The sequence below is a fragment of the Typopeltis vanoorti genome, chromosome 7 (genome assembly GCF_054136105.1).
Source record: "Typopeltis vanoorti isolate ZY-2024b chromosome 7, IOZ_Tvanoo_1.0, whole genome shotgun sequence".
In the NCBI taxonomy this organism is placed as follows: domain Eukaryota; kingdom Metazoa; phylum Arthropoda; class Arachnida; order Uropygi; family Thelyphonidae; genus Typopeltis; species Typopeltis vanoorti.
In genome coordinates this window covers 115629878-115646048 of record NC_143555.1, presented here as the reverse complement: position 1 = coordinate 115646048, position 16171 = coordinate 115629878, and the positions used below count along the sequence as shown (strand labels likewise).

The 16171-nt window shown below is 36.6% G+C and overlaps 1 protein-coding gene across 1 annotated transcript in view; it reads left to right on the top strand.

Moving 5' to 3' along the window:
- Positions 1 to 16171, top strand: part of LOC150104988 (zinc finger CCCH domain-containing protein 15) — a 179097-nt gene that overhangs the window by 14790 nt on the left and 148136 nt on the right. Inside the window, exon 2 of the mRNA XM_090396091.1 lies at positions 14913 to 15014. Within this exon, the coding sequence (XP_090252217.1) occupies positions 14913 to 15014 (102 nt within the window). The remainder of the gene's footprint in view (positions 1 to 14912; positions 15015 to 16171) is intronic.

Sequence of the window (16171 nt, the reverse complement as noted above, 5' to 3'; positions counted from 1 at the left end):
CATAGATGTCCTTTTGCCAGAAAGAGACACAAAAAAAGTCTCTTGGCCCTGATGACATTCCTCCAATTGTCCTGAAGGTTTGCTCACAAGAACTGACTCCTATCCTCTGTTGCCTGTATATATACTCTCCTATTCCACTGGTATTTATCCCACAGCCTGGAAATTGGCCTGTGTTCAACCTATTCCCAAGAAGGGTTACAAATCACTGCTATCAAACTACTGCCTTATCTCACTCACCTCAGTCCTCTCTAAAGGAATGGCGAGAACAATCAGTTCCTAACTACTACACTAACTTGAAAGCATCAAGTTAATAAGTGACCACCAGTATGGATTCTGACACTGCCAATCAATAAGAGATCTACTTGTATATATTACCAATCTCTGGACAAGTGGAGAAGTTTGGTGAATCTCAAGTGGTTGCACTAGATAGCTCCGAAGCTTTTGACCGGATCTGGTGCAAAAGTTTACTAAACAAACTCCCATCATTTGATCTGTCCCAGGACTTCAACATTTGGATAGCCAGCTTTCTGTCTGGATGCACATTATGTGTGATGGATGGTTCCTTATCCTCTCACCAACCCTCTTCCTTCTATATTTCAATGACCTACTTCAGTTGATCTCCAACCCAATACATAGTTTTGCAGTGACAGTACATTGCACTCCTCCCTTTCATTTGATAAACTTTACTCTACACAAATCACCTCAACCTGCAGAACATCAACTATCACTGCCCTCCATTCTAATTCAGATAACCTCATCAATTTCAATGCTTTCAAAACCAAGTTCTGCCTTATTTTGCACAAAAAAACAACTATTTTCTTCCAGTATTACCTTGACAACACTCAAATTTCCAGAGGAGATGAAATTATCTTCTTAGAATCACCCTGACATCAAACATCTCCTGGCATAAACACATCACAACCATTGCCACCTTATCTTCTATAAAACTATGATTTCTCTTTTGCTCAAGATGTTACTTCACTTCTGAACAGCTGTTAACCTTATATGAATCACAAATCCACCCAGCTATTGAATACTGCTCTCACATTTGGGATGGGTGCCCCTAAGAGATCCTTCAGTCAATACAGATGCTTCTCAATATTGATGCTTCACTCAATACAGATAAGAACAGTTAGATTAATAGCCCATCTCTTACCAGCTCACTCCGTCCACTTTCACACAGATGTTTGGTTTCTGCAATATGTGTATTCTAAAAATATTTCTATGGCAAATGTTGATTATGAAATAGCATCAATAATTCCTGCACTCCTCAGTACTAAGTCTGTTGGAACATATGTGGCTGCTGCCCAACATCCTTCATAGTATACTCTGCAACCCACAAAACAAGTTTCTTTTCCTCCTCCTTCATCCCTGCTTTTGCTGTATTGTGGAACAGTCTTCACCTTGATGTACATGGTGGCCATAAAATAACTTTCCCTCTTTGGAGGCATCTGTAGCTAAAACCAATAAACGGAATGAGATCAAATTTTATATTGAGACTTTTGAAGACATGGGGAGATGATTTCCAAGAAAAAAAGTTTTAGTACCAAAAGTCGCCAATAGAGGGAATTTTGCCGCTGACAGAGCCAAAAGCAGTCAAATATTTGCAGTAAATGCAGGCAAAAAGGATTGTGCAAATTTTACTGTGTGTACGTGACAGCAGTGCCACCAAATCCACTTAAAAAGGGATTGGGAATGTTCAGGCAGTTATTCGAATGACTGACGAATTGTGCTCAATATGCATCCTACCTTGCCTCAGCATGCTTTACTTGTTAAGTTGTTTTACCTTAAACAGTGCAGTGCCGTAGCGGTCCTTCGGGAATTTAGAAGGCTTCATAACCTGCATACAGGTCCTATGTCAGCTGTAGCACTGAGAGCTATGATTAAGAAGTTTGTAGAAACTGGATCACTGGGAGTTAGACACTGCTACTGCGTTGTTCGACGACCAGTACTGATCCAAGCGCTCGTGCCATAGCTCACCAACTTGATATGGCTTATGATACAGTCTTGAAAATCTTACGGAAAATGCTTCATTTCTATCTGTGTAAGTTCAGTTGTGTGCAAGCACTAACTTGCACACAACTGCAGATTATGATAATCTCATGACCTTCATGCTAACGTTTCTTGCCTGAATGGAGGTCAACAATGACTGGCCTTGGAGAATAATAATGTGGGGTGATGAGGCTCATTTTTATCTGAATGGGTCATCAACACTCACAACTGCAGAATTTGGGCATCTGAACATCCCCAAGTGATCCAGCAAGTACCACTGCATTCTCCAAAAGTAACCGTGTGGTGTGGCTTCACAGCCGATTTCATAATAGGACCATACTTTTTTGAGTGTGTTACCCCTACAGGTCCTGTAACCTGCTCCATTACTGGAGAGATTTATCGATGAATGCCGGAAAATTTTGTCATTCCTGCATTGCAGCAAAGACAATGTTCGGACTCCATAATTTTTATGCAGGATGGAGCACGGCCTAACATTGAACGTTCAGTACAGTGCCTTTTGCGCCAGCATTTCAGTAATGAGAGGGTTATCAGTCAGTTCTTTCTGACGGCATGGCCGCCTTAATCTGCCGGACATCACTCCATGTGACTTTTGGCTGTGGGGGTATTTGAAATCCGTTCCGTTCCCAACTTGCATGTCTTGAAAGAGAACATAAAACGGGCCATTATGAACATCCAATTCGACTTCTTATGCTCAGCTGCAGAGGCATGTCGCACACCAGATGCAATTTGTTGTACACAAGAAAGGTCAGCACATTGAAAATCGTGTATGTGGTCCAGGGGACCCTGATTCTGATGAATAAAACATTATTTCCTGTGAGTTCAATCACTACATTAATTTCTGTCTCTCTCGCAAGTTGTTGTTTTAATTTAATTATTATTATTATTATTTTTTTTTTTTTACTAAATAGCTTAAGGAAATTACAACGTATACTAGGATATACATTAAAATTAATTTTAATACACTTCAAATATTTTGGCAACATCACGTTGCCATTTTCACAGGAACTTAAAAACAAGACGTGCACGCAAGCACAACAAACAGTAAATGAGGACGAAGCAGGAAGCTATTCTTTCTCTTAAATGCCCTGATGGTGCCTCTTAATAGGCAATGTTGGTATTCTTGGGCGATTGGACTGAAGGTCTTGTGATGTAGGTTTCCCAAATTTGGGGCAGTCTCGTGCAACCAAATTTGTGAATGCTGAGGCTGATTCCATGAAAAGCCTTTCGTATTTGAATTTACTAGGGTGTATTATTGTGGCTTTCTTCCACCGTATTCTATGGTGGGTATCCAGCGCATGGTCTGCAAGCACAGAGTGGCTGTATTGGTGAAACTGGATGTAATCTTTGTGTTCTGAAATTCTGATATTAGCTGTCCTGCCTCTTTGGCCAAAGTAGTACAGCTTACAGCTGCAAGGGACCTGGTATACCCAGGTAGGTCTAGGGGGGGGGGGAAGGTTGGTCTTTAGTAGAGCGGATAAGGGATGCCAATTTTTTATGTGGTCTGTAACAAGAAGTTAAGTCATGTTTTTTTAGGATTTTTGTAATTTTTTCTGAGGTGCCTCAGATATAGGGCATGGTGATGGGTTTAGAGTAATCCTTGTTGTGAGGGGGGGGGGTAAGGAGGTTGTGGTTTATTGGTTTCAATATTTTTTGGATTTTTTGGGGGGATAGCCATTGGCTACCCCCTACCATACCCTATATCCGAGGCACCTCAGAAAAAATTACAAAAATCCTAAAAAAACATGACTTCTTGTTACAGACCATATAAAAAATTGGCATCCCTTATCTGCTCCACTAAAGACCAACCTCCCCCTCCTCTTCCCAGATCTACCTGGTGTATACCAGGTCTCCTCCAACAATCACCATCTCGTCTTTTTCTTCCAGTTCCCTCATTTCTTCATCTAACACGTTCCAGAACTCATCTTTCTCCTCTGCTGTACAGCCAACCTGTGGTCGTATACGCATAAAATGACCACTTGCTCTACCCACTAACATTCCCAAATCCCTGGCTTCATCAGTTTCCTGCAGTACAGTTCAGTTCAACAATGGTGCCCACACAGCTGGTAATTGTTTCACTCCAAATTGCATAACTTTACACTTACACTTTGCCACATTAAACCGACATCCACTTTCCTTATTGTCCATACTGTCCAGCCTATCTAAATCATCCTGTAAAATTTTAACATTGCTTTATTAACTATTACTTTATCCAATTTTGCATCAGCAACAAAGAACTGAATAGTTCCTTTCACATTCTTTCCTATATTGTTAATGTACAAATTAAATAGCAGTGTCTCAAGAACAGAGCTCTGTGGAATGCCTCTAGTCACAGGCCTTGTAATGGACTCTACTCCTGTATAAACTACTATTTGGTATCTTTCCATCAACCACCCTCTTATCCACTTCACCGGAAGTAGTGCTTGCATCCTCTGCTCTAGACCACCTGAAGATAGACTTAAGTTCAAGTCTAATTGGTGACTGGAGGAACTTTTTCTAAGTCTATCTTTGACCGGTTCTAGAGTTAGTCAATCTCTGACATGGGCAAGTGGTTTTTTTCCTACTGGAAACTTTCATCCCGTAAACTCAAGAAAATGAACTAATAGAACCTATTATTTCAGAGAGTAACATATCCTGTTAGCATTAGGTACCAAGAGATGGCAGCACTTGTTTTCCCCCTCTCTTCATTGGTTGCCACTTATAATTAGTGAGAGTCAATGGGTTTATCGTTATTTTGGAAAGGATTGAGGTGTGAGAGCAAGAGTAGGCCAGCTATCTCTTATTGGCTACCAGTGGAGATTGAACTGCCCACTCAATCTCCAAAAGCTAGGTAGGGTTAATAGGCCTTGCCTACACCCTTTAAGGGAATAAAAGGCATTAGCTGATTTATTTATTTATAAAAAATTTTCTTATAAGATAAAGCATCTCCATGGACATCTCTGAAGACCCATTGCAGGAAATTCACACTAACTATTATTTACACAATATCTATAATACTTCTTGAATTCATTCATTTGACAAAGCAGTCATGTTTGATGTTGACCCATTTCACTTGTTCTTCATTCTTCAAACAAAAAATGTTGTTTTTATGCCGTTGCTAATCAATTGCACTCTTCACATAATTTCCAAGGGATGATTCCCTTGTTCTGTTCCTTCTTATTACATAAGGAATGTAACTGCTCAGAGTTACATTAATTTAATCAGAGATATGACTATCATACTATGAAAATCCTCAATGTGACTGAGCATAAACTTAGATCGGCATGCCTGATGACAAGTCTATCTCAGAGTCCAAAATGTTATTGTTATACCATTGCTCGTAATGAGAAAATAGTATTTTACAGAGATTTGCAATCGTTTGCATTCATGATGTGTTTGTGCATTTTGAAATCCTACCCTTTGATCAAATTAGAAGTACTGTGAAGCCAAGTTGGAGGCATTATTAATAATCATACAAGGGAAGCTTTTGTTTATGATAATGTCTTGAGATGTTAGACAACTTGTAGTTACATGCCAACCATTTTATCAAAGTTCAAGTAAGCAGTACTTACACCTCATGCTCATTACCATAAAACAGATAAAGGTCCTCTTTGTAATGATACCACTAACTAGGTTTTCCACCATATCAGGGGGCTTGGTTTCCACAATTTGCAACAACCCATCATACTCCAAAATACCATGACGAGAGTTAAAGAAGTTGAGCTTCTGATTAGTAATTGGGACATAATGAAAGCCCATTGGATGGAAAGCAGACACAATAATAAATAATCATAGTTCCACTGCTTTTCATAATGCTTTCCAGCTGAATGGCCTTGACACATGACACGTAGAAAGTTTTTCACTTGGTTACAAAGTAAATCACTATACAAGGAATTATATACTTGTTTTAATCTGCATGAGCAAAAAATATACGAGGGCGGTCTGAAAAGGTCTCGGCCTTGACCATAGATGAAAACACTATCGGCAAGATTTTTTTTTTTCTTTCTAAGTTGGTACATCTGTCATAAGCATCCATGTGAAATTGCAAGTCATTCTATCAAGTAGTTACAGCTTTATACAGCTGTCTGAAGCAAAAGTGTTGTCTATATCCCTTGAAATGGATAAAATTGAGTATCATGCGGTTATAAAATTCTTTGTAAAAGAAAGTTTAATGCCAAAAGAAATTCATTCAAAGTTCATAAAGGTTTATGGGCACTCTTCTCCTTCGTATTCAACAGTTAAGAAATGGGTTGCCAAGTTTAAACGTGGCCGTACCAGCCTTGAAGATGCTCCACGTGAAGGACGCCCAAAAAGTGTAACAACACCAGAAATCATTGATCAAGTGCACGATATGGTACTGGATGACTGGCAAGTCAAAGTGCATGAAATTGCTGAGACTATATGCATTTCAAAAGAATATGTAGGACACATATGGGCAACCCCTGACCCGCAGGTCGGATCCGGCCCTAATCTATTCCAGCAAAGTTTGTCTGATTCGTGGTGGAAGAAAACATGGTGTGTTCTAACTCACATTAAGCTGACGTCATATGACTTGTGCAAATGTTTTCTCCTACCAGGGTCTCTTTCTCACTTTGACTAGTGGCGTGTATGAATGTGTTACAACGTGTCAGTTCGGTACTTGCGTTGGTGTTGTGCTTTGTTCGGTGCCTGCATTGATGCTGTGTTCTGTTCGGTGACAGTTTTGTTTGACAGTTCTGAATATAGCTTATAAATTTGGGACAATGTCAGGGGTTATTGCAAAAAAAAAAAAAAGAAAAGTAGATGCAGAGAATCGTCAATTTCAAGACATCTGAACGGAGGATTATTATTTTATTCTGAATAAAGGTTTGCCTGTATGTTTACTGTGCAATGAATCCGTATCCGTCAACAAAGAATATAACTTGAAGAGACACTTTATTTCGAGACATGCGGATCACCCAAAAATTGATGAACAACTACGAAAAGATGAAATACAGAAGTCGAAGAAGAACTTCGATACCCAGCAGCAAATGTTCAACAAGCAAAGAACGCAGCACCATAGCATTGTCAAAGCCAGGTTTGTGGTAAGCAAAAAAATCACTAACCATTCTAAGTCATTTGGTGAAGAAGAATTTATCAAAGAATGTCTGCTGGATGTTGCATGTATAATATGTCCTGAAAAGAAAAAAGACTTCGAGAATATTCGTTTGTCGAGACGTACTGTTGTCCGACGGATAGAAATTATGGCTGATGATATCAAAAAAAAGTTTAAAAGAGAACATTGCTGGATTGGAAGCATTTTCAATTGCTTTGGATGACAGCACCGATGCCTTCGATACAGCACAACTAGCAATATTTATTTGAGGAGTTGATGTGGATTTCAACATCACAGAAGAATTATTGGCGCTTTGGCCGTTAAAAGGAACAACTACCAGTGAAGATATATTTGAAACAGTCAACACAGTCTTAGAGAGATTTGGGCTTAAATGGAGTTCACTATCTGGCATATGCACTGATGGAGCCCCTGCAGTCGTTGGTGCAGGGGCTCCATCAGGGGCTGATTTTATGCATCAATTTATTACTATGGATGAGATTCACCATAACACACCAGAATCCAAACAGCAGTCAAAACAGTGGACAGAAGCCTGTTGTTCAGCGCCAAAGAAGACAAAGTCAGTTCCATCAGCAGGAATGGTCACGGCATTGGTGTTTTGGGATGCTAAAGGCATTTTGTTTATTAATTATATTGAAAAGGGTAAAACAATAAAACCAGGGAATATTATTCCGATCTTTTAACCAGACTAGGCAAAAAAATCTGGGAGAAAAGACCTGGTTTGCAGAAGAAAAAAATCATCTTTCATCAGGACAATGCACCTGCCCACAAAATTGTTTTGGCAATGGAAAAATTAAGGGATCTGCACTATGAATTGTTGGAACATCCACCCTATTCCCCAGATTTGGCTCCCTGTGACTTCTATCTCTTCCCAAAACTAAACTCTTCCTTGCTGGTCAGCGTTTTTCTTCGAATCAAGAGGTGATTGCAGCTGTAGAGCGGCATTGCAATTCTTACTGAGAACCACTACAGGGATGGGATAATGGCACTGGATCATCGCTAGAATAAATGTATTAGTCTTAAGGGAGATTATGTTGAAAAATAAAAATGAGTTTGAAATTATAAATTCGTTTTTTCATTGTTAGACCAAGAACATTTCAGACCACCCTCGTATGTATGGAAAATCTTAGGTGTTGTTGATTATTTGTAATAGCACTTGGCAGTATAAACAACACTAAGAGAGGAAACAGCACATTCATTGAACTTACTAATATTTCAGTTGTTTTCTGCCTACCATCTACAGAGCACAAATTATAACAGCACTGAACTAAATAATTGTGGAAATAGTTCAAATTGTAGCCGAAACATAACTAATGTCCTTACATGGTGTCCTCTATGGGCCAGATAACCATAAAGTGAATTTGGAGAAGTCAGGCTATTAGGTCTCAAAATGGGTTTCCCAGATTTTTGGCAAATTAATGCAACCATACTTCTTGAAGTTGGGAGAGTGCTTCATAGCCAATGCTGATTCTAAAAATAGTCTCTCAGACCTATAACAACTTCCATGTAATATCAGTGTTTTGTTCCATCTAATCCTATTTGAAAGAGTATCTGAAGCATAATCTGCCAATTCCAACTTGCCATTCAGAAGATTGTGGATGTAGCTTTTGTATTCTTCAAGATAAATATTGGCTGATCTACCAGTCTTGCCCAAAGCTAAACTAGAGGCACAAGGAACCAGGGGCACGCCAAGGGTATTTGCCGCCGGGGTGCAAACTTTTATCGGCTGCCCCTAATATTGCATTGTGTAATTCAAATTAGATATTAGCTACATAAAATGCCGCCCAGATGTGGTGCACCCCTTGCACCCTCCATTTGGTGCGGCCCTGCAAGGAACTATATATATATATATATATATATATATATATATATATATATATATATATCCCGCGATATGCAAGAGGATGAAGTTGATCTTCAGGAGAACAAATTAAGATGCTAGCTGAATGAAAGGTTTAAAAATGGCATGTAGATCATCTGCAGAGAATTTGGAAAAAAAGATGTTGTAAAGATCCCTGATCTCAGTTTCAAGGGATGTAATTTACTCACCAAGCCAGGAATGTCTGGCTTGGTGAGTAAATGATTTGAGGATGCCATACTGTTTGGAAGGGTGGTATTGTGATTGCCTATGTAAATACCTTTCTGTATGAGTGAGTTTTCTGTAAATGGAAAAGGATAATGAGCCATTAGCAAGTTGTGTAACTAGTGTATCTCGAAAGGGAAGAGAATTTTTACTTTCTTTTTCTGTGGTGAAGTTCAGATGTGCTAAAAATGTATCCACTATGTCTGGATCATAGTTTAAGTGCAACTGTATTGAGTGCTTGGTTTTCAGAATGGGAACCTGGTGCAGTACCATCTAGCTGTTAGTATATTTTTCCTTATAAATAATAACTTGAATATGTGGTGAATCTGAATAATTCAGTTATGTTGGGGAAGGAGGGAAAATGTGGCTAAGGATATCTGTCAAATATACATTGCTCAATAGTGAAGTAATATTAAAATTGACCATGATGGCAGAATCTGTCAAGGTTAGATTTTTTTTTTTATTATTATTAATGTTTTCAAATGTACAGAATTTTACAAGATGAGGGCAAGTTGCCTGTGGACCAGTTTGTAGGCAGGGTCATTGTGTATGCTGTCTATTATTGGACTAAGTGAGGTTGGTTTGTAAATTTGGAGAATCTCTGTATGTATGGAATGGTTTGATACGATAAAGTTTAAGCTTTTTTGTAATCTGTTTGGGCCAAGATGTAACTTTTTTTTTTTTTTTTTAATAATTTTTAGGCTTTCCTTTTGAGATTTTATAGGATCCCAGTCTGTAATCTGATAAATAGAGGAGACCTTAGGAGATGATTCATTTTTCTGTTGTAACCTTCTTGGTCCACAATAGTAGGAGGATACTGTTTTGATTATAATTTGAATTGGTTTCCACAGTTTAGTTCAGTGCTGTATGCTTGTCATATTTATAATTTGTGCTCTGAAGATTCTAGGTAGAAAAAACCAACAAAATATTAATGAGGTTAATAAATGCATTTTTCCTCTCTTGGTGTTGTTTATATCATTAAGTGCTATTATGAATGTACAAACTTAAGTTTGCATGTGAAATATCTTCATAAGTAGGCTGTTTGTTTGTTTATGGAAGCAGATGAAACAAGAATATAATTTGTCTTATTATAATTTACTTTGTAATCAAGGAAAAAATAAAATAATAAATTTCTACAATTGTCTCTAATATAGAGTGTTTTAATATTATGGTGACATATAATTTTCTTACTTGTATATGAAAAATAATTCTGCATTGATTTAACTTACCTCTTCTAGTTCCAACTGATGAGTCCTCAATTTTAAGGTAAACTTGTCTGGATAATAATCCTTCTCATAATGTAAAGCAATACTAGCCATATACATATCTGAAAGGAAATGTGCTTTGCATTATGTGATACTAAGGCAATTTGAAATCCTCTATCACCATATATACAGGGTGTTCGGGATAAATTTGACAGTTTCGTAAGGAAAAAGAAAATCTTCTTTGTATCTATTAAATTTAATGAATTGACAAAAAAAACATTACAGGCAGAGTTAATTACAATACTATCAACAAGATTTACTCAAAATAACCACCATTAGCATCGATCACAGCTTCAATTCTGCTTCGGAACCTCTAACAAGCTGATGCTACAGTCTCCCTGGGAAGGGCCGCAAAAACTGTTTTAATTTTATCCATTAACTGGGCTTTTGTATTACTGGAAGTGCGATTGGTGTCTTTTTCAACTGCGCCCCATACAAAATAATCCATGGGGTTAAGGTCTGGGGAGTTTGGAGGCCAAACATTTGGACTGGTGAAGTCGTAGAAATTTTCAGACAACCATTTTTGACTTTTCCCAGAGGTGTGGCAAGGGGCCGAATCCTGCTGCCATACATACGGCCTACCATTGGCTACCCTTGTTATCCAGGGCTTGACTACAGTTAGCAACTCCACGAACAAAGCCCGAATTCCAATGCCAGGGTTCTTCAACACCTGTTCCTGCAGATTTGCGAGGAATTCTGCTGTACGAACGCAATCAGATCGTCTGCTAGGGATCTTTCTTCTTGCTACATCCTCGTAGTCACCATTGCAAGTCTCTAGTTCATGCCTGATTGTTTTTACTGTATTCAGGGAGCATTGGGCAGCAGTCGTAATATCCTTATTTTGATTGCGGGCACGAATCATCATGATACAAGTTATTCTCTTCCATGATTCAGGTGGGTTCCAGCTATCCATCCTTTCTGACATCTTGTATATGAATGAAGAAGGGTCCAAACTTTTAAATGAAGAGAAGTGTGTGTTAATACATGTAACTTACGGAAAAATATAATTAATTATAAATATGTCAGATTTATCCCGAACACCCTGTAAGTAGCCTAGCTGTGAAAATAATTCACCTGCAAACTATTGCTGACACTAAGAATTAAAATTAGAATAAAACGAAGAATTAAAATAAGAATATAATTACTTGTCTAGTAGAATTTAGACACAACAGTTACTAATTTGTATAAAATACTATACCTCAGTTACAAGTGGGCTAGTCATGAAGCCTACATTCAAGTATGTTCATCATCATCAAATTCCTGATATATACCCTCAAGAGGGGGGGGTGTACAGGATATGATAGTACTACATGAAAAATTACATCATTACTAACTTCCTATTTCCAATTTTCCTCCAAATCAGTCAAGACTGATTTGGAGGAAATGACTGTCAAGACTTCAACGTTATCAAAATTATATTTCTATCTTGTAACGCACTTTTTACTGTATCAATCCACCTATATCTTGGTCTTCCTCTGGGCCTTTTTCCTGCTAACCTAGCAGAGAATACTTGTTTTTCTAATCTTTCCTCTCCCATTCTGTTTAAGTGACCATACCCTGAGATATGCTCTGCTAACGCATTCCTGGATGCTGACAATGTCAAGTTCTTTCCTAATGTCCTCATTTTTAATATGATATTGCCATTGATGCCATCTGTTCATGCCCCTAATCTTTCTCGGGACTCTCATATCTGCGGTCTCTAGTCCAGCTCACAGATCCAAAAGTTAAAATTGGCTTGTATAATTTAGTGTTGTGGCTAATTTTTCTCCTATTCCATATAAATTTATTCAAATGACATCCTACCATACCAGCCTTGTTGATTCTGTTGTCTATTTCCATATTTAATTTACCATCTTCACTAAAAAAAGTAGCTGAAAATGTTTTACTTGTTCTATTGGTTCTCCATTAACAATGTAGTGAATGGTTTCTGCCTATTTTCATTGTCTTTGTCTTTTTAATGCTGACGTTCATACTATATCTATGACAACAGTTATTCACTTTAGTCAGGGAATCTTGCAGACTTGTAGCGGATTTATTTAGAAGTAAACATCATCTGTATAAAGCAAAGAGCTGAGATTAACATCTCCAATTTTGACATCAGGTTTAATACCACTTTCCTTCATAATGTGATCCTTGCATACTTGCATTCACTTTACAACAGATAGTTGAGAAATCATGGGAATATAACATAGATCTGGGAAAGGCATATGACAAGGTGCCAAGAGGGAAGCTATTCGAAACACTACAGTTATATGGTGTCAATGGGGCATTATATCAAGAAATACGTAGTCTTTATTTGAGTTGTAAGTCAGCAATTAGAATTGAAGGAAGTACAGGAAGGTGGTTTAATGTTAAATGCAAGTATGTTGACTGGCCATTATCTGGATGGAAATCTTCTACTTAACAAAACTAAATAACTAGGGAATTTTGAGATGTTTCTGGTTTAAAAGTTAGTTCTGCTTTGAGCTAAATGTCCATACTTAGAGTGTATGGTATTAGATTTGGATCAAAAAAAGTAATGCGTTATATTTAATTAGTGCTGAACTTAGCCATGAACAAAACTCATCTTTTCACAGGAATTTCATGGAATAATACCAGCGACTTATTAAATTTTATTTATTTATTTATTTTTTTTTGGACTAAGCTGAAGCCATTTTGGGCAAGTTTTCATGTTACAGGTTGAAATGGCATAGAGGAGTGTTTCCCAAAGTGTGGTACAGATGCCCTAGGGATATCTGTACTGTGATATGCAAACGACCATTAGTGGGTATGAGGCCTGTTTTTTAATTTTGATTACTTTTTTTTTAAAAAAATATTTTTGTTGACATATTGTTGCAGATAAGTGCAGACTATTCTGTAATTAATTTTTCGATAACTAAAAAATCGAAGTTTTAAACAAAATGTCTTTGTCATGTGTCTACTTGGAATGCAACTGTGCCATCTGCTTGATGGCATAGTTGAATTCCAGCCACCTGGTTCAAACTATTTGTATTAAATGTTTAAACTCAAATAGTTTGAACTGCAGTCAGAACTCTAAACTAAATTTCATTCATCTCATTAAATTTTTTGTTTTATTATTGAAAATTTAAATTTCATAATTTTTATTTCTATTGCATGTATTATGTATGGATTTAGAGCTAAAGCTGTATTTAATAATTGAAAAGTGTTTCATATTTTATTTTATTATAAGGCAAGTGTTAAAAAATATCTTTATAATTCATGTTTGAATAAAATACCATTGACTTCTCCCAAATTGTCTTTGCCTGAGATGTTGGGGTATGCAAGTGTTACCAACATTTTCAAAGGGGTATGCAGTACTGAAAGTTTGGAAACACTGTTGTTGATGACTATAAAAAAAAAAGCAACATAAGATAAAAAAGATTTTTTTGAACAGTATTTGAAAATCAATGAAAATATATAGTTGGAAATATTTGGTTTTGTTAGCATCCAGGTTATTAATATTTTTTGATTTTTCTAACAAGAGATCAAGAGAGGAATTTGAGTGAAGTATTTATGGTAGAAAATTTATCAGGATCATTGTTATAGTATGATCGTCAGTCTGGTTGGTTAAAGGGTTAGTGTATTCATTTTCCTGCCAGTAGGCTGTAGGTTCAAATCCCACCATGGACAATGAGTGCTTTGTGGATGTCTTAAGTGGAAGTGAATTTCATTCTCCAGTTAGAGATCACTACTCCCACTTATTTGAAGGCTTGATTGGAGATGCTTTATTTTGGTTTCTAGAGCAGAGTTTATAGATTATCTAACCCTTAGTCTATCCATGGTATGTAATACTAATGTACTATAGGCTGACAGCCTTTCATGGGTGAGATTCACATAAAACAGGTGAGGAGAATGAGAGGGATGATTTTTTTTTTTTTAATTTTATTTTTTAAGGATAGTGAGAAACTAGCTGGTGGCTTTAATGATGAACCAAAAAAATGCATATACCATTTAGACATTGAGCACATTTTTTAAATTTATTTATCAGAGGTTATGAACTTAGGATAGATAATGAGGGAAGTTGCTGGGGGGGGGGTAAGTATTTTGATACACCACACTCAAAGAACCAGTACTGGGATAAAGACAGGAATTCAAGATAGAATAACGTATGATATTTATCCAAGTGTCACAATTCCTCTTGAGAGTAATTTTGATGTGCATTTGCACTTAATAAATCATTATTTTTGTAGTTGCCATGACTGAATGGGTTCAAAGCAAAGTATTAGAAATTGTGCAAATATTGGATAGTGCTTGTCATAATGTTTACAGTCTTCCTTAATGAGTCTGTAGACTTTATGGTGTTACCATGTAATAATAATACAGTTGAAATTAGCTGTTATTACTTTTTTATATATATAAAAGAATTTCATACACATTTGATTAATAAATTATTTTATTTTGGCATGCAAATGAAGTGTTTTAAAGTTAGTTTTTTCTCTTTAAGAATTGTTCATTGTTAGCTTTTTTCCCTTCCTTGTAATAGGATAAAACTTTTGGACTAAAAAATAAGAAGGGTGCTAAGACTCAAAAGTACATACAGCAAGTTCAAAATCAAGTTAAATTTGGGAATCAAAGTACAAAAAAGGTTAGTTTTCTGTTATAATATTTTTCTAATTGTTGCAGATTCTGAATTGTCTCTTTAAGACCTAAACTTTCTAACCCTTAGCGTATATATCATTTCAGACATTAAAACATATTTTTGTATGTTAGGTTATCTTAAGTTCATTATGCTAGACATGCTTTATGTTGATCCCAAATGAGACATCAAAAGACCCATAACACAACACTACTGTGCATGGGTATGTGATTTAAGGAGAGAATTCATTAATTGCTTTTTTGAAAAGCTAAGAGTTTCATTTAATGGAAAAAAACAATGTGGGTAGGCTGTTCCAGAACAGGAGTAAAAAGATGAGAAGTTGGTTCAATATGTTCAGATGTTGACCAGAGCTGCTTGTGTTCTTTATGAAGAGAAAAGCAGAAGAATGGTGGTTGCCTGCTTGGTAGAGCAATCTCATGAAAGTACCTATAAAGAAGCTTAATGCAGGTGCAGAGCATCTATGAAAAAATGACTGTAGAGAGTTTGAGAGCAGGATTACCTGTTAGGTGGATTGCTCTCTTCTACATACAATCAAAAATTCTTATGGAGGTTTTAGGTGCACTACACCAAATGTTCAGAATAGTATTCTAAGGCTGGTCAGATTTGGTATTTATAAATTATTATTATTGAATTCTCACTCAGGTTACTTATCTTTTATAATATGATCTGGAAAGAAGGAAAATGCCCACAAGATTGGACCAAAGCAATAGTTATCCCCATCTACAAAAAAAAGGGACACAAATCTGATTGTAACAATTATCGTGGAATCATCTTACTTAGTCCTGTTATAAAGTATATGCAAAAATCTTAGCATGTAAACTTAAAGTATATTAGACCCAAAATTAATAGAAGAACAAAATGGATTCAGAAAAGGCTGGTCTTGCATAGACTCTGCATTTACGTTAAAATTATTAATTGAAAAACACAGAGAAATAAACATAGAAACACACATAGCTTTTATAGATTACACCAAAGCATTTGATAAAATTATCAGTGAAAAACTATGGGAAATCCTAGAAGAATATGAAATACCAAACCAACTCTTTAGAGCCTTATATAATATATATCAAGATAATAAAATATCTGTGAAGTACAATAATTCAACATCAAGCTGGAAACCAATAAATAGAGGAGTACATCAAGGT